This window comes from Hetaerina americana, unplaced genomic scaffold (assembly GCF_022747635.1).
Source record: "Hetaerina americana unplaced genomic scaffold, ioHetAmer1.1.p SCAF_11, whole genome shotgun sequence".
NCBI lineage: Eukaryota > Metazoa > Arthropoda > Insecta > Odonata > Calopterygidae > Hetaerina > Hetaerina americana.
The window spans coordinates 8,782,971-8,808,422 of NW_027286181.1; the positions used below are offsets into that span (position 1 = coordinate 8,782,971).

Here is a 25,452-nt window from a genome sequence, read left to right on the forward strand (position 1 = left end):
ATTGAGTCACAGTTTCACGCGACCTGTATAAGGCACTAAATTTCAGTTTTTAATTCTTACGATTTCTTCAAAAAAATAGCACCGAAAGTTATAGCGCAGATATTTTGCCAACCAATAAACCAAGCAGACGATAAATATCCCATTCCCGCGGCTTGGACGCCATCACATACGATTAAACACTGATTCCGTCTATTCATCCCAGCCACGAAACTCGCACATGCAAATAAAAACATGGCGAGTGAGGGTGACACGCCAGGGTTACTTGAGTCGGAAGTACTAAGTGCGGGCGCTCTTACAAAAGTAAGGGCAAACACTCGTAGAGTTCTTGCATACGCGATGAGCACACAAAGGCGAATTCGTAGATCGCAAGGGTGCACTCGCTGGTAAGCAGTGATTGATGAAGCGGCGAGTAAATTGAACGAGAGAAAATTTCTAGGCACAAGCCACTCGAATGCACCTAAAACATCATTACTAGGCACTTTTCTTTCCGTACCCCTGGAGTTCTAGAGTTCTTTATCAATTCTAAATGCATATTTACCCACGGAGATGAAAACTTCTTCCGAATTCCAAAGAATCCTCAAAAACATCATTCCTGGAGTAATTTCACGAAAATAAGATGGAATTCTCGTGTTGATCGTTATTCTTGATAAAATATTATTTTTAAACTCAAAACATATCAAGGCTTGGTCATACATATTTACAAAAGATCTAAACAAAATATCTTAAAAGAAGAGCGATCTGTTAGAGGTTTCGAACAAAATTCTTAAAATACTTTGATCAATATATGCAAACGATACGAGGGTAGGCTGAGAGGTAATGCAAACATGCTTATAGAGCGCGAACGAAATGACCTTCCGAAGCACGCCAGGTGGCATGCGGAAGTAACATTCCCCCTCAATACTCATGCAAATTTTGAGGTCATTGCGTTCATCCAGTGCATTTCGAGAAGCCAAAGTATGGAGCAGTGTTCTCGTGCTATGTCAACGCGAGTCACACAGCATGCTGTTATCGAATTTTTAACTGCTAAAAAATTGACTCCTACTGAGATTCATCATTGTTCAAAGGCTGTTTATGGTGACGATGCCGTTAATAGGATAGACGATACTGTAAATCGTGTAAATCGATGGGGTAGTAAAACTTCGTAGTTGCGAGCTTCGAAAAGCCATAAGTTGTGTTTTGGGATGCTCACCGAGTTTATGTGACCGATTTTCTTGAAAGAGAGGCAAGGGTAAATTCTTCTCAGTATATACAGACTCCAAAACACCTCTGACGTCGAGTTTGTCGTGTTAAAGGCAGCTTGCCGCCAATAATCTTGCAATATGACAACGCTCGTCCACACACCTCGCGCGCAACTGGAGAGGCTACGCGAAAACTGAAATTTGAAGATTCCACACCCTCCTTATTCCCCCAATCTGGCACCTTGCGATTTTTATTTTTTTCCTTAACTCAAGAGACACCTCAAGGGTAATCATTGCACCTCGGACGATGAGGTGAAGGCAGCTGACAAGTTCTGGATTCGGGAAAAGTTTGAAGAGTTTTGCAGTGATGGAATGAAAAAACTTGTTACATGTTGGGAGAAATTAGTTAGCCTTAACGGTGACTATGTTGAAAAATAAATGTGATTTTGAAACATAAGAATTGTACTTTAATTTACTTGTTGCCCGATCTTGCTATTTGTTCTTGTTTGTGGTCTACAAGCATGTGTGCATTACTTTTCAGCCTACCCTCTTATCTACCACATTTGATCAATGTTTAATGGAATCAGCTCTTCCACAGAAATAATCGGTACGGTTTTTCAAGCAGCAAGAAACGACGTGAAATGTTGCAATATCTAAAACCAGATTTCCTTTAGGTTTCAAAGTGCTCAAAACAAGAACTAATGCTATAGGAATTATCTAACAGTTGACCACATGAAGTCAGTTCTTCAGGGCCAAGCAGGGCCCAGAACAAGAGTGGATGGCGTCGGCGTTTCTAAAGAAGTTTCATAGGCTGAAATTATTCATGGACTGAAACGCAAGAATGATTCATGGACTGAAAAGGACGGACGGAGATCAAAAATGCTTCACGCACGGGGTCACACCTTCCAGGGCCGGGAGGGCTCCTTCTCGCCCTTACTACTCTATTCCCATTGGACCGCGCAGGATCTTCCGACCAAGATAACTTCCCAACTGAACGTTCCTCATTAAGTCTTACAAGTAAAAAATAAACAAGTAAGAAAGAAAGGAAACTTTAAAATTCAATTTTCACCCCTGATTAATTTCCTTATTTTTTTGACTCGTTTACTCTTTAAGTTTTTTTAATCCAAGAGATTCCAAAGTTCACTTCTAACCACCCCTTTGCTTGAGTATCAGCAGCGCATCCAATATTTTACGAGTTCCACTTATTCTCTAACGTAGACATATTTTCTTGGAGGAATTGGAATGAGAACCTTGCTTGAAATTAAATAAAATTTAGTCAGTAAATAATAAAAATAATTCGATTTTCATCTCCAAATATTATATTTTGGAACCCATATGTTGGCGATATTTTTAGAATAAGGTAAGGTACGTCAAGACGACTATAGTCTTTTTATCAATTTTCCGCAAAACTCAATTGCTTTCATTCAAGAATTAATTAAGACTACCTTACATTACCTGGACCCTACCAAAAATATTTCTGGAGATCCACTCAAGTTTTCTATTAGCCGCAAACGTCTGATACGAATTGCGCAAAACCAGCACTATTCCACCACCGAAATTTTTATAAAAGCACGGGTACTCACTCCTATCTTCCAGACTTTCCCAAATAACTCTATCTCCGAAAAATTGAGCAGATAACTTTCAAAAGTAAATACCTCGTTTTAAAAAATCGATTCTCCACCAGAAAATAGAGGAAACGTATTACGCAAATGAGAAAAAAATAGCAGCGAATAGAATTTCCCCTTAATTTCCGAACAAGCAGCTCTCTCAAGTGGCGCCAATTTCTCTTCGCATTCCCTTTAAATTGCAAGATCGCCAACTTCCTTCGGTAAAGAGGAAGCTTTTGAGATAAGGTTACCGATTATGGCGGAGAGAAGTAGACAAATGAAGAACCGTCATTTGTGATTAGGGAAGTTATTGGGGGAAATAAAAAATGTAGATAGAGAGGACGGTGGGATATTGGGAGGAACGTCATGGAAAAGAGAAAATTCTGATCCAGCGGGAAATAAGGAAGGAAGAGAATGAATCGAGATTTTGAACAACGGGGAGCCGTGAAGGGTTAAGAACTGAATGAGGACACATACAGCGATAGAGTTTCAGGTTGTGCCAGGATGGCATACATGAAAGTCGGTGAAAATGTGCAATATGTTTTTCAAGACCCACAAAAACCTTACTTCAATCGCCATACGAAGAACCTATAAAATATCATGCCTTCATCTCCATAATCCTTTAACTCATCCTTTAAATAACTCCATAATCCTTAAAAAATCCGTCTACCGCACAATTTTCTTCAAATCGGTACATACAATGGAGATGAAATAAGATATATGTCAACATCAGGCGTTAACGAGTTCGCATGCCATTATTGCGATGTTTATTTAGTGGGATAGACGGCAATTTTCAAATCACAACTAAAGAACTCGAAAAATGTCCATCGGGACTCAAAATCTACCCCTCTTTCCAAAAGACCTCACGAAAAGTCATCAAAACCACTTACATTTCCAATGCGCACAAATGCATGTTGCCAAGAAAAAAATCAAACTGAATTATTTTCCAAAATGTCCTAACTGCCGGCTTGAAAGTGAACCTTGGTCATTCGGTGGCCATTGACCGCTTTCCACGCAGCCACTCCCGGTTGCTCAGTCCGAAGACCCATAAAGGAATGAATCCATCCCTCACCTCCCCTCTTCTTCCACATCGGCTTCCTTCCAGAGGGAGATGTGCGCAGAGTACTTAATGACACTAGGTACCTCGTCCGTATGATGTGGCATTGAGCCGTAATCGTCTTGGTGCGTTTTAATAAGAATAAATTGGTGGCAATGGGTCTCTCTCTCTCTCTCTCATAACTACTCACCTATCCTGAACGTTGAGCGTGGCCTCCACAGCCAGCGGGTCTACTTAAAACACGACCACTGCGACCTAATCAGGATTAGGGCGACATATATTCGCAGCGGCGTTAGAGACACTTGTAAAATCATTCAAGCAGTTATGCAACTTGCTCTCAAGAATATAATTGTGGTACAATTTCCATTGAGGTGATTAATACAGATAGAATGTGATAAATGAGTCCTCAGAAACTATCTATTTGCCTCAAGGCTACCACATTTCTGTTTTACGCAAATCTAATGAAATGAAAAAGAATGTCAAATATAAGAAAAGAGCATATATTGGCAAGAATATAAACCAATTGAGAGTAGCTAAGGAAGCTATCTCAAATAATGTCTTAAGTGCCGACCCTAACAGGGCCGGCTCCACGACAGGGGCGATTTGGAGAGCCGCCCACGATCCAAACTCGCAACGAGAGCAGATCTTGCCATTCCGAATAAGCGGAAGGTCTCGAACCCAAGATTCGGGAGAGCCGCCAGAATTATGATGAGCCTGCCCTGAGGTGGGGCCGCCCCAGCGGGAGTTTCCAAGGGAATGGAATACCAAACGCCGCCCCTCGGACCAACCTAGGGCCTTGGCAAAGACAAACCAAGGCTCTTCCACCTTGTACGATAGAAAAACGTAGCCGACCCCCTGAATACCAGAAGACTACGTATCTCTCAGAAACATAATATCAATGCGTGGACAACAGTTGTCGCAGATACCACCAGGGCTGTCAAAATACCCATATTTCTGAAAAATATTGTATCTGAATAAGCTTTTATCATAGTTAATCCAATCTAGTGCAAGCTTCCGTCGTTGGAGAAAGGGTACGGGTTCCCTTCATGGCCTATCTTGAAGACTGCGACAACAGCAAACACGCACTTGAGGCATCTTCCCCATGAAACTTCAGCAGAAGACAGGAGGAAGTGGACTGAGGGAGGGACCAAAGAAGGGAACACAACGGATGGCGCGGGGGAGATATAAAAGAGCTGCCCGGTGTGGAAGATAGGTATGCGGCGAAGGCGTCGACACCGAGAACATTCGTCATACAACAGAAATTCCATTCGTGGCTGTTAAAAAGGGGAAAGGAGTGAAGGGAGGAGGGCGAAATGGATTTCATCGTTGAAAAGGGTTTCGGGCGATCTAGAAGGCGGGTGGAATGTGTGGTTAAAGGAAAAGACGCATCTTGGGTAAGACCAGTGTACAAAAAAAACAAACTCTTGTCGCGAAAATGTGAAAGAACTATTACTGACGGAGTATCAATGACTATATCGTGTGCGATTATTAAAGAGCGGAGAAAACAGAAAGGGAATAGGAAGGGAGGGAGGTGTCGGAATCTTGCAGGAAGTACCCAATCTCCTTTTGGAGGGTCGCTTCCGCCCCTCCCCTTTCTCCCCCGCGCCACGCCCCCATCCCCCCGACCACCCTCTTCCCGTGTATTTCGTGGCACGCCTCACACTATCAAGAGGACACTTTTCCAGCGACCCCTCCGGAACTTCCCTCCCCCTTGTTCTTCATTCGCACTGCCTTCTTTTACGGCAGACTTCTCCCACTCTAGTCATAGCCACCCCTCAATCCCCCCCCCTTTTAAGTTCTAAATCCTGTAAGCAGAGGCGCCGTCAAGAGCGATTGCAATGAATGACGAGAGTTCCAGAGCGACCAAATGACATTTCCAGAAAAATATCACAATATTTTATCTGAAGCTCAACCTATTCACCGTACTACACAAGCGACTGAATTGCACGACATAAACCGTTGAATATGTCGAGCGAAAATAATATTACCGACTCCGCGAATTCCCAGAACCGGTGGACGTGGTTAAAAAACATACGTAGTCACCAAGCGGAATGGATATTATGAGGGTAGATGGAATTAAGGATTTATTCCCTGTCATTTAAATAAATTCTTGGGCAGTTTTTAAAGGAATTTACTTTAAAGGAAAACATTTCCAGTCACGGTGACTTTTTTGTGAGATACTAACATGGTCAACATATTAATACAATTTGAAAGTTTTAACAAATTACGATTTTAAAATGTTCAGTGTGCCAGGCTGGTCAGCGCGATGGTTAATGTAAGTACTTACTCGCAGCTCAACAGGGAATGTCACAAAAACGAATCTACATACTACATAACGGGAATGTGATGTCGCAATAAGATTTATGAGGTGACGGTGATTTTTTCTTTATCTCTCTCAGGTTCTGGAGCTAAGGAGTTAGCAAAACTACTTTAGCCTTCTTTTACTGCGGTGACTCAAGTGATATTGTTTAGCTTCTCTGTTATCTCCTTAGCCGTATAATTCCTGTTTGTAACAAAATTTTTCTTATCAAGAGATTATTATACAAATAACTGGCTCATTCGTGACGTAATAGTGGCACTTCGCAGCAAAATTTTCAAATCGAGGAGTTATTCTCACTTCCAAAAAATTAAAATGAACTAATCACCCAAATTGCTGGCCATGGGACAACAGGGACATGCCACTATACCGTAAAAGCATTGGAGAATCAAGTAACGAAATCACATGGGGGACTTAAATGTTCCCACTGTCAGTGGAATACACGACCCTCTTCACAACTATGTCTTCATTTGACACGCAAGGGGGCAGAGATGTCGTTTCTATTACAAGGTAGCATCAGCACGTCAGAGGGCAAAAAATATTTTTTCCGACAGAAAAAAATGAGAAATATCACTGCATGAAAATATTTTGGGATGTTTGACGGATCAAATCTGGCGATCGGTTTGGCACGATTTGGCATAGATCACGGGGGAGGAGATCAAATCCGTGGCCTTCGCTGCCTCAACCGTCACTCCAGTCTGGCTATGTTCATTCGGCGCCCATAGACGCTCTCACTCCCTCACTCTTTCCTTCTCTCACCATCAGGTGGCTACAAGGAGCAGTACCTGAGGCGGACGCGCAAGACGCCCCTGGCCCTAGCGAGGTCCCGCTTCCCTCGGCCCTCAGTGGCCCAACTCCGGACCGCTCTACCTCACTCACTATCCTTCCTCATAGTGAGGGATCCCTTCGAACGACTCCTCTCCGCATACCGCAACAAAATTGAAGGCTTCCGTCACAAGTATTATCGCAAGATGGCCAAGGACATAATCACGAAGTTCCGGAAGTCCCACCCGGCGTCGACGGCGATGCAAAGGGTATTCATGAGTGACGACTATTCATATTGCATTAAGGTGTGGCAAAAAGAGATCAGGAGGGGAAAACTATAGTCAATGAGCTAAAGAATTTCCAACCAAAGGATTCAAATGGAATTCCTTCATCATGTACACGGTGCGGCGCTTAAATCCGGAAAAATTTCAATTTGAATTTCCCGCCATATCGTAGTTCCACAGAAGGTCACGATTGGCGTTCTTGAAAGCTATAGGCATCTAGTAAACAATCATAACCTCAAAATGGCCGAGATGTTACGTACAAGTGCGGAGTACAATCGAAGAGCCGCTATTATCGAAAGTGTTCGCGCTGGGCATTATACTTCAAAATAGTTCAATTCTTCGGGTACCTGAGATCAATTGTATTGTCGATAATGTGGCTAAGTATAATGCTTCGGAGAAGTCTGGGGAAGGTTTCGCTAACCAGGCGAGGAAATCTCATTCGAGGAAGCGCGTGCTTGTCCGGATTTAAGAGCTGCACCCTGTATCTGCATTATCTGAAAGGGATCCAAGGAGATGAAATGGGGAAATGATGTTCTTATTTCACTGAAAAGTTGCAAAATCTACATAAGAGCCAAAGGCAAATATTTTTGCCATTTGTGGCCATTTTCAATGGGTTCATCACGATTATATTTACAACCATCCTATCTTTTTTTGCCACTATTAGATTATGTCGTTCATACCTTTGATCATAATTCCACTTGGCTCATGTCCAGGTTGATGCCTGAGGCATTGATTGGTACTCGAGCAATGTAATTTTCCGGGTACCTGAACTTATTTGTAAACAACAGGTAGTGCAGGAAAGGGATACCCTGCCACCTACCCAGATGTGTTCAAGTAACATGCCATAGGGGTTATGTCAGTATTAGGTAAGCAACACCCTCATCTATTAAACTAACCTGCAGAGTGGTTATGGTGGTTTTATTATATCTTGTAAATTTTTCATGAAAGCACCCATTCATGGCTATTTTTATGCTATTAAATTAAACTTTTCTCCCTGCCCATATGACTGCAATCCTTAAAAACAATATTGCAAATAAAGAATGATATGAAAAATGTGATTATTGTTGAAACTCTTCATCTTTAGGTCATTACTACTTCTTTTCACAACATGAAAAATTGGTAAAAGCCACACTCATTCCTGAATGTTGTCACATGACCTATGAGAACTGACATTTTTCTATTTTTAAAGGTAAATATTTGGAGTTTCAGACAATTTCTCACAACAGCAACCACAGTGAACAACCTGAAGGTTGGTTTTCATAGGTGAGAATAGAACATTGCTCATACTGCCCCATGGAATATGAAATTTTCATATTCAGGCTAGGGAAGCTGCTCCCTTCCCTTTGCTGTCTGCAGTTTCCCCACAGTGTTCTGGTACTGACAAAAACTCATTGCTTTCATTTTCAACAACGCAGAGCATATTTAGCCATGAATTTCCAAGGTATTAATAAAGTAGCATCAAAAAAAGGGCAACTCATCAGTAATGTACATCAGTGACTATCACATGTTCCTTAGGTGACTAAACCAAAAATTTGAAGGAATAAACTCGCACATGAAAATGAATTTTGAGAATAACTGCATATGATACAGTGGCATCATCAAAATATATTTTGACATATTATGGAAATGATCCGTAAAGATTTCAGGTAGTTCTTGTCTGATTTCCTTCAAGGATTAACTCAGAACCAAAGACAAGAAGAAAGATGATAGATATCACAACTTCATCCACCCTACAGAGAATTATTTTTCACATAAATTTCAAATTTTCCTCATTTACACTACTTGGAAATGAGATTCACTCCTGAATTTCAGAAATGACTACTTAGATATAAGAGTTGCATTTATTTTCATTAATTCCTCTAGAATAATAATAAGAACGAGAACGAATGAATAATATGATTAAAAAAATTACAATAAGAATGCAAAAAACATAAGGAAAAATACTCTTTTTTAAATAGAACTATTGTTGATTGGAACCAGCTCCCTACGGGTTTGTTTGATCCCTTTCCATCCAATTTTAGGAGTTTTAACAATGTGTAAAGCAGCCACTGAGTGATAAACTTCATTGATACTACTGTGGTTATTAAAATATTGTTTGCATGTGATGTGCAAGGGTCATTGTATGTAAGAATATTTTGTCTCCTATCAGTTTTTCTTGTGCATGTATGTATGCATGTTCGTTGTAAGAGTGATCATTGATCAGACTTGACCGTTGCCACCAGGACAATTACCTAATTGCAACGTAGTTCTTAAATAAATAAATGATAGAGGGAGGAAGCCCAAGTTTTTGACACTTAGTGATTGAGACAGTAAAATACAATTCAGCTAGGATAGGGAAACATTAATACCACAAATATCAAAGGGTAACTTTCCTAAAAAATAAACTGCTGTGGGATTTTATGAAGTTCAGTAAAGTTGATTTTATACAGTATTAAGGGTTTCACACGTCCAAATAACTCCACCCAATTTCCAGGATCAAACAGAAGATCTATCAGTGTACTGTCATAACAGATGTTTACTGAAAATTTTATGTCACTGTGTTAAAATCAAAGTGAGTTTGATCAAATTATGAAATCATTACTGGGACTAATTTAATACAAGACTAATTTTATTGTGTTGTAAATATGTTGGAGACTAATATTGTTTTAACAATTAAAAAATATAACAAGGCAATTGATTAAATTTTGTCAGGTCTTAAAAAATCTTTTCTCATCACTGATTCATGAGCTAATAAAACCTTATCAAGCATCATGTAATCACACTCATCAGAAGTAATTTATTCACTTGCTCTCCTTTCCAGGGTACAATAACCGAGAAGAGCCCAACCTTCTCCGAGTTTGTGTCATGGGTTATAGCCTCGGCCAGGGAAGGGGCAACAGGGAGCCAGGGTGGGAGCCAAGGGATCGCAGGGTTTGACGAGCACTGGGCACCATACTTCCGGTTTTGCACACCATGTGCCGTCAACTTCACAGTGGTGGCCAAAATGGAGACCCTGGCCAGGGATGAAGCGTACATTATTGGCAAGGCAGGCATAGCCTCGGCCCTTGGCCTCACCGACCAGAAAGGTGAATGGGAGCAGGAGTGGAAGAAGAGGGGAAGGCCACGCGAGGCCGTCAATGCAGCGATTGGGGGAAGGACTGATGAAGTGCTGCCCAAGTACTTCAAGACCCTCACGAGACAACAACTCAATGACCTCTACGACATCTACCATATTGACTTTCAAATGTTTGGATATGATGCCTCCAAGTACTTTGCAATGGTGCCACCATAGAAGGGACAACATGAAACTACTGGGTGCGACTGTTCAGAAAACTTTTTAATGTAAAAGCAGCACCCATGCCATCTGCAGAGCCAGGAGGTTGTGTTACACTTATTTATATATATATATAAGGGCTAAAAAGTCCAAGAAATCATCAAAACTCAAGAGAAAAGACATTTTGGTGCTCTTTTTTAAGAAATCAACATAAAAGACAATTCAGTATTTAATTATACAAATGTTTGTTGGATAAAATACAAAGGAAATGAATAGCTACAGATAGAAACTTGCAAGTAGTGAAAAAATATGTAGAATTAACATAATCGTGTGCAGCACCTAACAGCTTGAAGAGTGTGATGAAAAGTCAAAGAGAAACACTAATTCCATAAAAATACCCACTAAAAAGGACTAACGCACGCGAAATGAAAAGACATTTTCTTTGCGGGCATTCCACAGATGCAGCTGATGTACCATTGGCATGAACGCCTGAAGGTCTACATTAGTGCGTGGGTGAGAACTAATCTGGTCAATACTGCCCACCTTCTCCTCAAGGAATGAATGTGATATTCAACTTAGATTAATATTTAAAACCCTTCAAAATAAATGTAAAAAATACCCTTAGGATAGAGTACTTTCTTGTGTGTTTTCAAACTTAAGCTGAGGTCAACCTTAAGGCAATAACCACATGTGACAAAAACATTTCTCTTCTAAGCCTAAGTCAATGCTGGGTTCTTATTACACTCGGTATGGAAATGAGCCATGAGTGGAGCAAGGCATGCTCTCTTCATCAATAGTTACCAATGAGATTAAAGAGGAATGGGAATGCTTCAGTAAAGTACCAAGAGTGAACACAGTTTCTTTTTCAAAGTAGAATATATCAGAGTGAATTCAAAGCAGCCTGATTTCCTTGGAATGCAATCCATGCAAACCTTGTCTACATATTTAGCCATCAAAGGGGTAAAAAATAATCTAGTTGCTTCAATCATAATGACTTCACAAGTTAAGAATAACCACAAAATACTATACAAATAGACATATAAGATATACCTCTTTCATTGATGTAGGACACAAATTAGCCACTACCAAATAGCAATGATTGCATATCAGAAATCCAATCCCCTTTTGGTCTCTAGTGATCTTTTGGTGAATTTCTCAGAGTGTTTTCAAGAGTTATACCGCCAAAGTTACAAAAAACATAAAAAATGCCGAAGACATACATGCCAAGAAGCAATAAATGATGATGGAGAAAAGTCAAATGAACGTGAAAGAATGCATGAGTAATGATATTTTGAGCGATATTTTATTGAAACGGCTTTTATTTCCTACCAAATGCATTTGCACATAGTTTTGATTGATGAGGAACACTGGTAATTATATACACTATTTCTTTAAATAACAAATATCTTCCCACTGTTATATAATGTTAATTTAATGACCATCCTCAAGAATAAAGCTATTACAGTAAGCAGTAAAATATCTCTTTTTTTGTGTGGCACTACACTCCTATTACCTGATAAAAGAACTTATGAATGAGGAATTTTAATATTCCGCTGCATAAAGTGATATTTCATTTCTACCATTTTTCTCTATGCTGGAGCCCCTTGGGGACCCCAGAACAAAGTTTGAAAATTCATAGTTTTTATGCCTTCACTTTTCCATGGGGGTGTGCGGAGAAGAATGGTGATGGGAGGGGAAAGGACAGTCAAGGGATTGTCACTGTTGGGAGCATGAGAGAGGACGGCCTTCACTCTTGCTTTGAGGGGCAACTTACTTTGTTTTTAATTTCATTTTTTCCACATTTCCTGAGAATGAGATCGACAACCGTAAAAAAAACTTCAATTGTTTCATTTAGTCACTCAAACAAATAGCAAATAGATGTCTGTAAGAAGCTATGCCACTTTGTAATGCCACTATCCAGTCTAATCGGCATAAGGATTTTCCAGCACAGCTGAAACTTTTTTCACTTAAAATTTTTTCTTAGGCTTTCATACTGCATACTTCAAAAATTGGCAATGGCTTACGTAAGCATTTCTTTTCAGCCATTAGCCTACAACCAAATAAAAAAAAGCATGAAACCTATCAATTGCATAAAATATACAACCATATTAATAATCACAGCAAAAACTAAGATTGCTCATTTAGTTTTTGTCAAATCTTTATAACTATAATAGGAGAGCATAATAAACATTAAAAGCAGGGATCTGATTAATTAAAAATTTTCAATTTTTAATTAATTATGATATTTCACCATATCATGCCTGAAACGTCTCTTTTTGTTTGCAGGGACCTGATTGACCTCATCAAAGATTAGATATATATCCCAAGTAACTTCTAAGGAAAGATCATTCTATGCCATTACATAACCCTCTAGACTATCATCGATAGTCACTAATTAGTGTATATTTTGAATAGTTCCTAAATATTAACACAAAATATCTTGGACTTCAAATGTAATAAAGACCTGTAGTGAATCCAAATTAGGAATATTTCACTATTTCCTGCATTTACACGGCCTAAATCGTGAAAACGTAGAGGTAGGTCTCTCTCTCGCTACACTCAACCCCGATATTTCAGTGCATAATGATGCTATCATTACCATGACTAAATATCAGCATGTAGATATAATGGTTGTACTCTCATTTAATACGTTCTGCCTTTACTATACTCATCTAGAACTTAAATTAAATACTTAAACCAAGAGTCATTCAGAGGTCTGATTCCTTCAAGCAACAGTTATTTTGCCTTCCATAAACTCAAAAGTTAACAAACATAGCTCATAAGCTTTTATTTGTCAGCTCTTGAGTTTATAAACAGCAGAAAATTCAAATCACCAGACAATATTTACATAATGGAGCCATAAACAAGTTAAAATCCTTTACGAGACAAATGTCAAACCTTCTAAGCCTTTGACTAATTAGTAAACATTAGATGGCATACATAAATTGCTCCATTTAATATCAGGAGCAATGATTATAAAGAGAAATTATCAACAAATAAAGGAAAATATCATAATTTGATCAGGAACTCCATGCACACTACTAAAAAGTAAAAACAGTTTTATCATTTACTAACAAAGAAAATATTAATGCTACAGCATATAATTGGGAACAAAAAATTAAGAAGTCTCCCACCAATAAACATGTCTCAGAAAAACTTTTACAAAATTAAAAAAAGTACTTACTCGATAGTACAGTGAGAAGGAAGATGTAGTCGGAGAAAGTTATGAGTCCAGAGCTTCCAAGTTTGTAGAAAATGCTGTCTTCGTCCAAAGCTAATTCAAGCCTCATGTGCACATTCTGAAATGATATTGAAACCTATTTAGCTTGCAAGTTTTTCTTAAAAGTGACAGAAGGGGACTACAGGTGGCTAAGGCCTAATATAGATATGAAGCTAAGAGGAGTGAACACCTGCCCAACAGCATTAGCCAAAGTATCAGCACACAATGGGTCTAAACATTATCTTGGTTAAGTACAGAACTCTCAACAAACAAATATCAACCAAATAAGTTAATTGGTTTTCTAAAATCAGCCCAAAAAAACTCTATATAGCATTCAGCACTTCTTGCCAACAAAAAATATTGACCACATACATTTCCAGTGCACAAATTATGGCTTCTCACAAAAATCAAAAGAAAAACTCACCAATTAGCTTGAGGATGTAGCTCATCAAGAAGTATGGTGTTGACACTAAACAATCAAGCTTTAAAACACAACCAACATTTACATCAGTCACTTTTTTACCCAACAACCTTTGCGAAAATTTGAAGTGAAATTTCAAAATTGCCAAATTAAACTCTGAAAAAAATTTTCGCAGACATTACTACTTTACATGGTTATAAAAAAAAGTAGTAACACTGAAAAAATACATTATCATGTTGATTTTTATTCCTAAGCCTCTTGTATGAAAAAATTATCAAATTTCATGAATGGAATTGATGGGCATTATAGCCATATAATGGAATTGACCTCTGAAAAGAAATTTTGTTCAAGAGAATCCTATAGTTTAGCTAAACTTCAATTAGTAAGCAATATTCCATTATAAGCCTGTTTGACAATTAGTTATTTGCATTACTTCTAACCATTATTTTAGTGCTCACAGAATAACTATTTTGATATTCTAGGCAGTGCAATACCACCCCAAGCAAAGCGAATTTTAAACTACTCGAATCCAATGTATAAAAACAGATAATCAAAAAAATTTAAAAGCATATTTTGACAGTAAAAGAAGTTGCCTTGTTCCACCTTGAAAACCCGGTCCATTTCACACACAAAAATTGTGTCAACCCATAGTAACCAAACCTAGCATTTAATGAAATCAAAAAGTTAGGAGTCTCCCACACAAACAAGTACTAGTTCAGCTCTTGGGCATTCGATTATGACTTTCTAGCACAAGCAATCTCACCAAAACAATCTGGATATCAAATTAACACTTCAACTGAAAATAATAGTGAATAATAGCACCACATTCAATTCCAAATACTGATAAAAATACCATGCCAAACTTACTGGCAGTGGAGATTGGAGAACGAAAACATACAAAACTCTTACTCCAAAAATGTTCACCCTTTTAGTCATTTTCTAACTAAAAAAAATACAAAAATGTCATTTTTAATGTTGTAAAAGAAAATAAAAGAAATTCTATCACTTGGGTAATTTATGTACATGTTTTGGAAAACACTTTGACAACATTAACAAAGACTACCAACACCACTTAAGAAACACCTTTAGGGAGAAATAATAATTCTAGCAAAACAAACAGTGAATAAAATAGGAAAAGCAATGAATTTCACAGCAAGAGGATGAGCAACTGATGTCACCGGGGCACATTCAATGCTCTAATTTGTAAGGTTATTTCCAAAGTAACAACAAACCATTCCTGTAAATAATTAAACATTTGAAGGTAACTGTTAATAAATTAGGGGTAATCACAACTGAGGCTACAGAACTGAGTAAAAAAAATAAGCAGAGTGAACCTCAGAATGATAGTGATGTGTGTTGTTAAACATGTCCTCACACAATTCCCCAAAAATGTAAGGAACGCTATACTGCCAAACCCACCAAACAGGCATAACGACCATTTATTTGATAACCAATAAATTTACTAAATCATAAGTAGTAAATAGCACAATTGTGATGACACTGGAATGCTATGTTAGAATTGCAAGTAGTAGTAATAGAGTATAACTAGAGCTTTTTCTTACTACAAAGATATGCATCATGCTATTTCACCTTAACCTGGTGAATAATCTGTTCAGCACATATATGTCAATATATTCACATGAATACCCTCATTGAACACTTCCAGATGTGTGTTTGACGTCAAAGAGGGCTTATTTTAACGACTGGCCATTTTTATGGACATGCGATACAGAAAACTGGATTGATAGAAGTCCAGGGATAGTGCAAAACATCACCTAACATGTAAAACATTGGCATTAATTTGCACCTCTATATAAATATACCAAATAAATAGAAAATCAATCAATTTTCTATACATATTAAATGGATGGTAAATCCTGAACTCAGTAGACATTTTCCATTGCAAAGTCAAAATTCCTAAATACAAATTGTTTTGCTTAATATTGAGCAATTTCAGTGTACTACAAAACATTGACTAATAATTAATAAGAAGATTGAAATAAACATCAAATCTGCGACAAGTAGACACAAAGGATTATTAAAAGCAGGTTAATGCCTCCAGGACTACATGATTGCCTATACCTTATTTAAATTCTTATGTCTATTCAAGATTTTGAAGTCATGAGCCAAAGGAAATATCAAGATGCTAAAAAATTCTTACTAAACAACTTAAATTAATGTAATTCTGCACATCTGAATACAATTTTTTTCTGAAGAGTACTTCAGATTGCACAGTAAGATACATGGTTAAATATTTCATTTTATCAAACAAACTATTTTTTCCATAGCAGAGAAAAATCAACTACAAATGTGGAATTCTTTATGTAGAAGTGCAAAGTTTCTTTTTCTACCCTCATCAAGCCTCAATGACATTCCTCTTCATGACATACAATGGTCACAAGTAAAGAATTTGAAGTGGTAGCAAATGACTCGATAGGACAATGATGTTAAAAGCGATGATTCATATAATGACACACAAACATTTTCACACTTCAAAGTAAAAATTGCATTTCCATTACCAACAATTTGTTGTTATCCCATTGTCTACTGATATAAGAAAATAAATGAGGATTAACTTTATTTCTTGACTTACTTAAACTTAAATTAAATTTACATTTATCTCTATATAAAGGCAGAATATAATTAATTGAAATCCGACAAATTGTTGAAGTTATGTTGCACCGATTAATACATTGGCTAAGTCTACCCCCTTCACATAACATACATGGTCAATATATCTTTCATCCACCAAAAATCGAAATAATAATTTAAATAAAAATCTCAATAATTATTGGATTGCAATAAATGCACCTATTTTGCACAGTTTTCCTATTTTGGGATAGTTTAGATAATATAATTAATTGAAATCCGACAAATTGTTGAAGTTATGTTGCACCGATTAATACATTGGCTAAGTCTACCCCCTTCACATAACATACATGGTCAATATATCTTTCATCCACCAAAAATCGAAATAATAATTTAAATAAAAATCTCAATAATTATTGGATTGCAATAAATGCACCTATTTTGCACAGTTTTCCTATTTTGGGATAGTTTAGATTCCTCCACAGCAATGCCAGTCTTGAACAGGAGTACTGGTATGCCATGTGTATGAGACATGGCATGCCTTACATGTTCCACAAAAATTTTAACAACTGCATAGAAAAACAATATGGCTACTTAACTCTACAATTGAATGCTTAACTCAATTCTAAATTATACGCAGCAATGTGGCTGGAATAAACAAAATACATGTACAATAAGTTCAATTTAAGCACATACTATCCAGAAAGCAATATTCATTGTGCATATTCAAAATTCATTTCCCTTCACACAGATTCAAAACACATACATGTATACTATTATGCCCATTAAGTATTCCATGCTCTTTATGAATTTCGAAGAACTTACGAATCAAATTCTTAACTCAACCTTGGTTTTGAAGAAAAATATGCATATCACTTCATTTAAGTTTAGTGGGCATAGACTCTCTTTCATAAGGATGATGTTATATGCAGGAGAGGCATAATGGTTGTATGGGATAGGCAACTAATTGTTTATATAAATGCTTTCTTTGAAAAATTTGTACAACTAGAATTTAATTTGTCAATGCAGTACAACATAAAAATTAAGTAAAACTATTTCCACGAACTTATATAAACCCCAGAGGTAATTTCAATATCCACTTTAACCACATTAATAATTTACATGGCAAACTTCGACTTCATAATTGTAGTCCATACAATATGGATACTTGATAAACAGAACTTTTAAAGAAAAACAAAAGTTACTGTATAAAACTGTCGATTGAAGATAATTTTCCCACTTGGCTGCTTCCAAGTTACCCCTCAAAACATTTCCATCCAAACACCATGATCACTTTCAAGGACTATTTTTTTCCTTATTTATGTTTGAAAATGGGATTAATGTAGATAGAAAAAAGGAATAATTTTATAATCAAGAACTACACATAGTATTTATTAACTTGTCAATTCTTTAACATTCCAATCATATATGAAGTTTCCTATATCTTTATTTTGAGAATAGGAGTTAAAGAGTTTTCCTTCCCTGTAAAGGAATCTTCCTCGACTCTCAATCAACAGTTGTAACCGGTCAGTTGGTCTACCATCAGCTGTATTAAGTTGAGGTAGACAACTCAATAAATCATGAGTAGCATGTTATTATCATAATATAAATTCTTATTGACTGATGTGATTGCTATTTATATAGCATTACAATCAAGCCAAGCATTATCACCAGATAAATACCTAAAGAAAAAACCATTTCATTTGATTAACAAAACATGTTTTGTTTGGCATTGAAACTACCTGAAAATTGGCATGAAAATAATGCATTTTCTGTTATCAAGGATTAATTTAAAAGAGCACCAATCATTGAATAAATATCAATTTGACAGGCATATTTATTCCATGCCACATAGAGCAATAAAATTTGTAATATTTGAAATTTTGCCTACTATATGTACCATAAATCTACATTTTGAAATGATTTTTTATTGTAAACATTTTCAAATGCTAGCATATTGATTTCAAATACATTTCACAAAATTAGTTTCAAGGCTTCTCTTTAGCATTATAATTACAAAAAATATCCAACTTATTAAAACTTTCCATTTGGTCTTTGATGTGATGTTGATGATTAATCCATTAAGAGGTAGTATAGTTAAAATTGAATCCACCATACTGATGACTTTTTGGTTTTTGCTAAACATCCATTCATGAAACTGACAATCATGAAATAAAGAATGCCATGAGATTATGGTGGCATAAAATACTAACATAATAACTATTCTAATGATATTAAATAAATAAATAGGAGTGTGTTTACGCACACACACACAATCTGGCTCTGATTATCACATTTTGAATTATAAAATTAAATCTATAAAATTCATCATTTATTTCTTAACACAAAAATACCCATATCATGGCTCTAATAAAGTAATTTCTGTATTCATATCATGTTATATAAAAGTAAAACGGAAATTCATTTAAAATACATAAAAACCCATTTTGTCAAGGAAACCCAATTTAACAAGTAAAAAGGTGAAAAAAATTAGCAATTAATTTGGTAAAAAGATACCAATGCACCCTTGCTCAGCGGCTAAACTCACCATTTAGGAGGAGAGAGGGAGCTTTTGTATTTTAATACATAATTATATTGAATGCTTCTCTAATAGGAAAACCCCAATAAATCAAACATCCTGGTATGGAAAATCACACATGCAGCAATAAAAATCAAGATTTTTATACCGCTTACATTCTATCAATAATACCAATATATATTACACCCTAATAGCTTCTCTTCATGCACATGAATACAGGCCATGTTCACAACTACTTTGATATAAGGTAAATATGATCTTCTGAAGAGTTAGCATAAACTTCAATAGGCATATTTCTTCCTCTGCACACCTCCATGAAGTTAACTTCTGCATGAACAAGCATGTTCTAATAAAGAAATGCCATAAGAAGTGATTTTCATAGATATAAAGAAGAAGCCAACATAGTAAGATAAAAGATTTTTTGAAGAGAGAAACAGATAAGAGTAAAGTCATTGAGCAAACACCATAACACAACAGAAGCCTCCAAGAGAAACAGAGTCGACACAGGAGATACAACACGTGGTTACTATACATAATTAACAAGCTTTGTAATAACAATTTCTCTGATGTTGCCATTAAATTAGTTGATATGCAAGTAACTATGTTTTCATCAATAAAAGTCATGTGATTACACCATTATCTAATATATCACCTATGTTCCTCTGCCTTTCCCAACACATTTCATCTTGTAAAGAGAAAATGCGGGTGCACTAGTCAAAGGGATATCGCTCTGAGTTACAAACTGGAGAGTCCAGGTTCCATTCTAGGTGACATCTGGACATCCTCAAGCTTTACTTAAGCTTTGATTTTTTTCAGATAACAGATTTTCCTGGGAAACACAGATGGCATAGGGAAAGGAACTGTATCTCATACCCTGACATGTGAATGCCACACTGTGCAGGGCTTAGTATGAGGTGAGCCCTCCTCCTGCCTATCAAACCAACCTTTGGGCTGACAACTGTGGTTGGCAGAGGGAAAATAATTTTTTCACTTTTTTCAAACCATCACATCAATCTGAGACAAAGTTGATGTCTTTTTCCCATCAGTTACCTCCAATTAAGTGGAAAACAATGCCAAAGTCCTAAAGTTATAGTATACTTAACTATGGTAACATGTACTGGGAAAATGGGTAGTCAATCAATATTCAAGATTACCTTTCGGTCAAATTTATAGAGTAAAGTGAAAGTGAACTTATATCTGGCATGAAAACCTATTAGTTGTCTGAAGTTAGAGAGGTCAAATGATTATAACACCCTTCAGATTGACAAACCACTCTGAAACACAGCAGTTTTCCAGTTTTACAAGGAGAGCACTAAGACCACATGAACAATCTCAAACAATACGAAAATATTTTAAATTAATCACATCAGGTGCACAATCATTGAAAAAATCCTTGGCCTAACATTTCCTATATTAACCTTGCAAGCCCAAATAACCAAGCTAGCACAGAATATTAACAAGCTCTCTTATCTTCTCATTGAGTTAATATCATCTATCAAGGAAAATAATAACAATACTGACATAATCAAAATTCTCCAGGTTCTGGAATCATCTTGCTCCAATGCAATTTATATCACAATCTAGAAAGGGGAATTCAATTACAGGCAGGTGTTTTTATGACATACCGGGAAGGGAAGGGTATAATAAATTAGAAGATGAGCAACATCACATTGATAAGACAAAAATTAAGCCTAACAACTATGGTATACACTAGGGAAGTAAGCTGCTTTCGTTTCCCAATATCAGCCAATACCATGTGAACTCTTGTTTTTGTATGCTTCCCGCTATATTTATGAACTACAACAACCTCAAGTAATTGGCTCTTGATAAAACACTTACATCAAAATATCCATAAATATAGTATGACAACTTTAGGGGTAGCACTGGAACTCGCAACATATACGCAAATTATTTGGTGTGTGCAAATCTTTGTTATTATTGATTTAAAAAGGCAACATTCAAAATTTTGACAATTACAATTTCCTTGAAAAATATCCATGAACTGAAACCAGGGTAATTATAATTCGGTAATATACTGCTTCAGGTAGGTTTAGGATGGACACAAGACTGTACACTCTGATATTTCTTAGCCTTGCCCGACAAGAAAAAATCTGACACACCACACATTAACAATACATTGTTCTTCAATGCCGCATACATCCTACCTCCCTTAATTCCATCGAATACCCCTATCATTTTCCTATCCCTACCTCACTTGGCTAATGTCCCCCACTCTCACCATAGCATCCAGCACTCCGTTACCACCCACATATAAGGGTTCAAAAACAAATTCTTACATAAAAACAGCCTTCAGATACGCTGCCCCTAATTCCAGACTGTGTTAAATTCACTGAAGACTTCGTAAATTTTAATATATTCCATGCTTCACTCATACCAAAATCTTGTGCCAATTATGAAAAACCTGCCAAATACACTAATCACAATTATAATAATACTTCACAAATCTCTCGACCATTAAAAATAAATTATTCTATTTCACAATAAGAATTGCCTTGAGTTATCATTTGCCCCCAAGTTAAAGAGCAACACTAGAATACATATTTACACTCTGAAAAACACTAATTTAATGATGTAAGAAGCTTCATGGGTTTCCCTATAACCTAAGATTGAGTAAATTAATGCAGTTATTATTCAGCATACTAAGAGTAGCATAATAAGAGTCAAACTAACAGAATAATCAGCATTAAATATGAGGGTGGTCTGAAAAGTTTCCAACCTAACAAAGATAAAAGACATTTTTTCTGAAATTTTTCAGGTCTGAAACTTTTCAGACCACCGATGTATTACTGACAAGATTTTCGTATTTTAGCACATCATTTTGTTCTAATTCTTACATTGCTAGCATTGTAACATTTTATACAGGGTACGTACAATAAGTATCATGACTGGTTCACTGTAGGCTCAACTCTGGATGGCTGTCTGACTGGTCAGCTCAGTAGGGGGTCCCCTACCACTCAGACACACTAGTTCAGTCACCTCCAGGCATACTTTGAGACAGGAAGTGGATTTTTGTGACGTGTGATTGTTCATGGCATCATTGCACCAGCATGGAGTGCACTGTCGAGCAATGCTACTCTATGAAGTTTTGCGTTAAACTCAGGAAATCCACATCGGAGACCCTTGAACTCATTAAACAGGCTTATGGGGATGATGCCTTAAGCCGCACAAGAGTTTTTGAGTGGCACAAAATGTTTAAGGAACTGACCACTGCTTGGACGTGCTCAGGCAGCCACAGTGAAAAAAGTTTTGGACTCTGACAGGTGTTTAATCAATGCCCTTATCAGTGAGGAGACCAGCCTTTCATTCGGAATCGTCCTAATCATTGTAACAGAGGATCTTGCAATGAGGAAAGTTTGCTTGAAGCTGGTGCCGAAAGTCTTCAGCGAGGAGCAAAAACTGTCATGGGTGGAAATTTTGCAATATATTTCGGACTGCGTCCAGGAAGATGAAGATTTTCTAGACAATGTTATTGCCTCAAAGAATAGCTCAAAAGGATCTCAAAGGATATTGGTTCGACTCCATCGAGGTGGTTCAAGTGGTGACGACAAAGTCTCTCAACAGTATTCCAGAAACTGACTTCCAGTGGGTTTCTGACGAGTGGCAGATGCGCCAAACTAAGTGTATCCATGCAGGAGGAATGTATTTTGAAGATTATTAAGTAATTGTAATGATAACTGCAATAAATTTTGAGGCTTAGAAACAGTCCCGATACTTATTGTACAGGCCCTGTAATTCCAACTACTAACAAACCATAAATGGCCATTTTCTGACTCTCATATCACATCAGGTTAATTATTATGAATACGTTACAAAGGAAATAAATTGACTAATTTTAAGTTCATTTATCAAGGATCATTCAACGTTTGAATCATGATTAGATGGATTAGTAAAAATCCCATTCTGAACACCCCTACAAATGAGTAAAATGATGTTGACACACAAATATAAGATAGTATCTTGGTTACAATTAACCCCATATTTCAGGCCTTGGATGACAACTAATCCCTGCCTTCACACATTCATCTGAAAATGCTCACTTTTGCATTACCTTAGTCATAACCTCTGGGATTTTTTCACAAAATCCAGTGTTAATATCATACATAGATCATTTATTCAGTGCAAAAAGAGCTTGGTCACATTTTATGACTAGTTGACAAATCATAATATTATAACTCCTACATTGTTTGAATATAAGCTCATCAAATAAATCCTCTTAATGAGTACCAAAAACAATACGTAAATGGGGTTGTTGTGCAAACGGTAGAGCTGGGCCACAGACTAGAGGATTAAAATCACTCAAGTTGTGTGATTTTTCATGTACCAGATTGTCCTGGTATTCCATAGGTGGCAAGGGAAATGAATTCCACCCCTCCTACCCTGAGGTGTGAATTTCATACCCTGTTGGGCTTAGAGGTGAGCTCTACCCTTGCCTACCAAACCAACCTTCGGGTTGGTTACTGTGGTCATGGAAGACAACATGAGAAAACATTGCTATAAGTAGTCACAATTGCAAGGCAATACATACTTGATACTCAAATAATTTAAGAATCATTTATCATTCCATTTATAGTATGTCATTAAGAGTGCAAGGCAGAGTAATGTCAGCTTAAAAATAAAACCAAAATGTTTTTAGTAGATATCTATAACATGGAAGATATTTACATAACAAATAATTATTATTAACATATCGTATTGTATTCTGATACATGAAAGTTGATTCATTTCAGAGTTCCATGAATGGAAACTATTTTTATGAACAGATATTCCAAGTAACTCAAGAGGATATGACTTTAAATTGACTCAATATGATTATAAATTTTAATAAAATTTGGAAGTAAACTTTTCATTTTTACTTGTTCTAATCACTTGTAAAACTCAGTTTTTTCTTAGATCAAAAATTAACAATGCCTAAAATCTTCATTACTCTTGACACTTCACAGTTAGAGTTTAATCTCTTGAATAATTCTTTTAAGCACATGGTTAAAATCTTGAAGGCTGTATGGTTTACATGTTTATGTAAATGAATTGGAATTTGATTGCTAACCCACTTCAAAAAAATGTTCTACCTAAAAACATTTGATACCACGAAAGGCGTTGACTGGATTATTGTGATAATCCTGTGTTGTCATCATTATTCTCACTCGATAGAGTTTCTGATATTGTCAATCCTTCAGAGAAAGAATGAGAGAAAACATAAGGTGTTCCTAATAAAATGATCTCAAATCACCCTTGGCTAAAAGAAACAACCATCTTAGTGATTTCCTACCAGAGCTACTACTAGAGAGGATGAAAGACAGGAGGTTAGAGGGCAAATGCACTCAAACAATTAGAAATTGTGTTGCCAAAATTCGAAAAAGAATTATCTCCCCTAAATATACAGTGGGAAATTTTACACCATTACCTTTTTACAAATTTTATTTCCTATAAATAACAAATTGTGAATATGCTTTAAAATGACTTGGGATCACTCTTTCGATTTATAGTCATTATCCTTACCCATTGTCCCACTATTTTGAACACACAAATTTTAGAGACCATTAGGCTTAATCTGAGATGACCTCTACACTCAAACATTGAACTATACTTCAGACTTATTTAAGAGTAAAACTTTTTCAAACTAAAACAAAATCATGAACAACTCAACATGCAAAAAAATAGATCTATTTATATTTAAGATGTACTCATATGTTCACTTTCCCATTACCAATATCCACATTTATTTTAAGCCCATACAGCAGAACAATCACAGAAATCACGCATTTTACAATAACAAATACCCAGGCTCAGGAAGAAGGAAAGCCTACTGAAGTGGTGTGGGTGTCCCGCCCCCAACCACCAAGGCAAACAAAAATAAAAGCTTCCTCCTTAATATACACAATTCAACTAACTTTAATTTGGTCACTGGAATGTTACCACTCACCCCTTAATTAACTCATTAAAAATTATTAAGTCACTCTCTACTTTTAAGCCATTGGCCCACAAACTACTCAGCAGTCCTTTAATTTAACCCAATAGATAAATTCAACTCATACTACTTACACACTTTCTGCCAAAGACACACAGTGCTTGATGAGTGAGTTTAGGTGGAAAAACCTTTACCCACACCTCCTTCCAATGTTGGATCCGAATATTATTCACACTTGGATAACACACAATCCCTTATATTCATCTAGAACTACAAAAAATTCCCACAACCACCCC

At 36.6% G+C, this 25,452-nt stretch overlaps 2 protein-coding genes across 7 annotated transcripts in view; one reads left to right on the forward strand and one right to left on the reverse strand.

Moving 5' to 3' along the window:
* The window catches only part of LOC139700907 (carbohydrate sulfotransferase 11-like), a 66,994-nt gene extending 55,056 nt beyond the window's left edge, over window positions 1-11,938 (forward strand). The window contains exons 4-5 of the mRNA XM_071599361.1: window positions 6,925-7,193; window positions 10,009-11,938. Of these exons, the coding sequence (XP_071455462.1) occupies window positions 6,925-7,193; window positions 10,009-10,479 (740 nt within the window). The 3' untranslated portion in view covers window positions 10,480-11,938. The remainder of the gene's footprint in view (window positions 1-6,924; window positions 7,194-10,008) is intronic.
* MICU1 (Mitochondrial calcium uptake 1) overlaps window positions 1-25,452 on the reverse strand; it is a 125,240-nt gene that overhangs the window by 76,708 nt on the left and 23,080 nt on the right. For all 6 annotated transcript variants that reach the window (XM_071599368.1, XM_071599366.1, XM_071599365.1 and 3 more), the window contains one exon: window positions 13,646-13,760. In XM_071599368.1, the coding sequence (XP_071455469.1) occupies window positions 13,646-13,760 (115 nt within the window). The remainder of the gene's footprint in view (window positions 1-13,645; window positions 13,761-25,452) is intronic.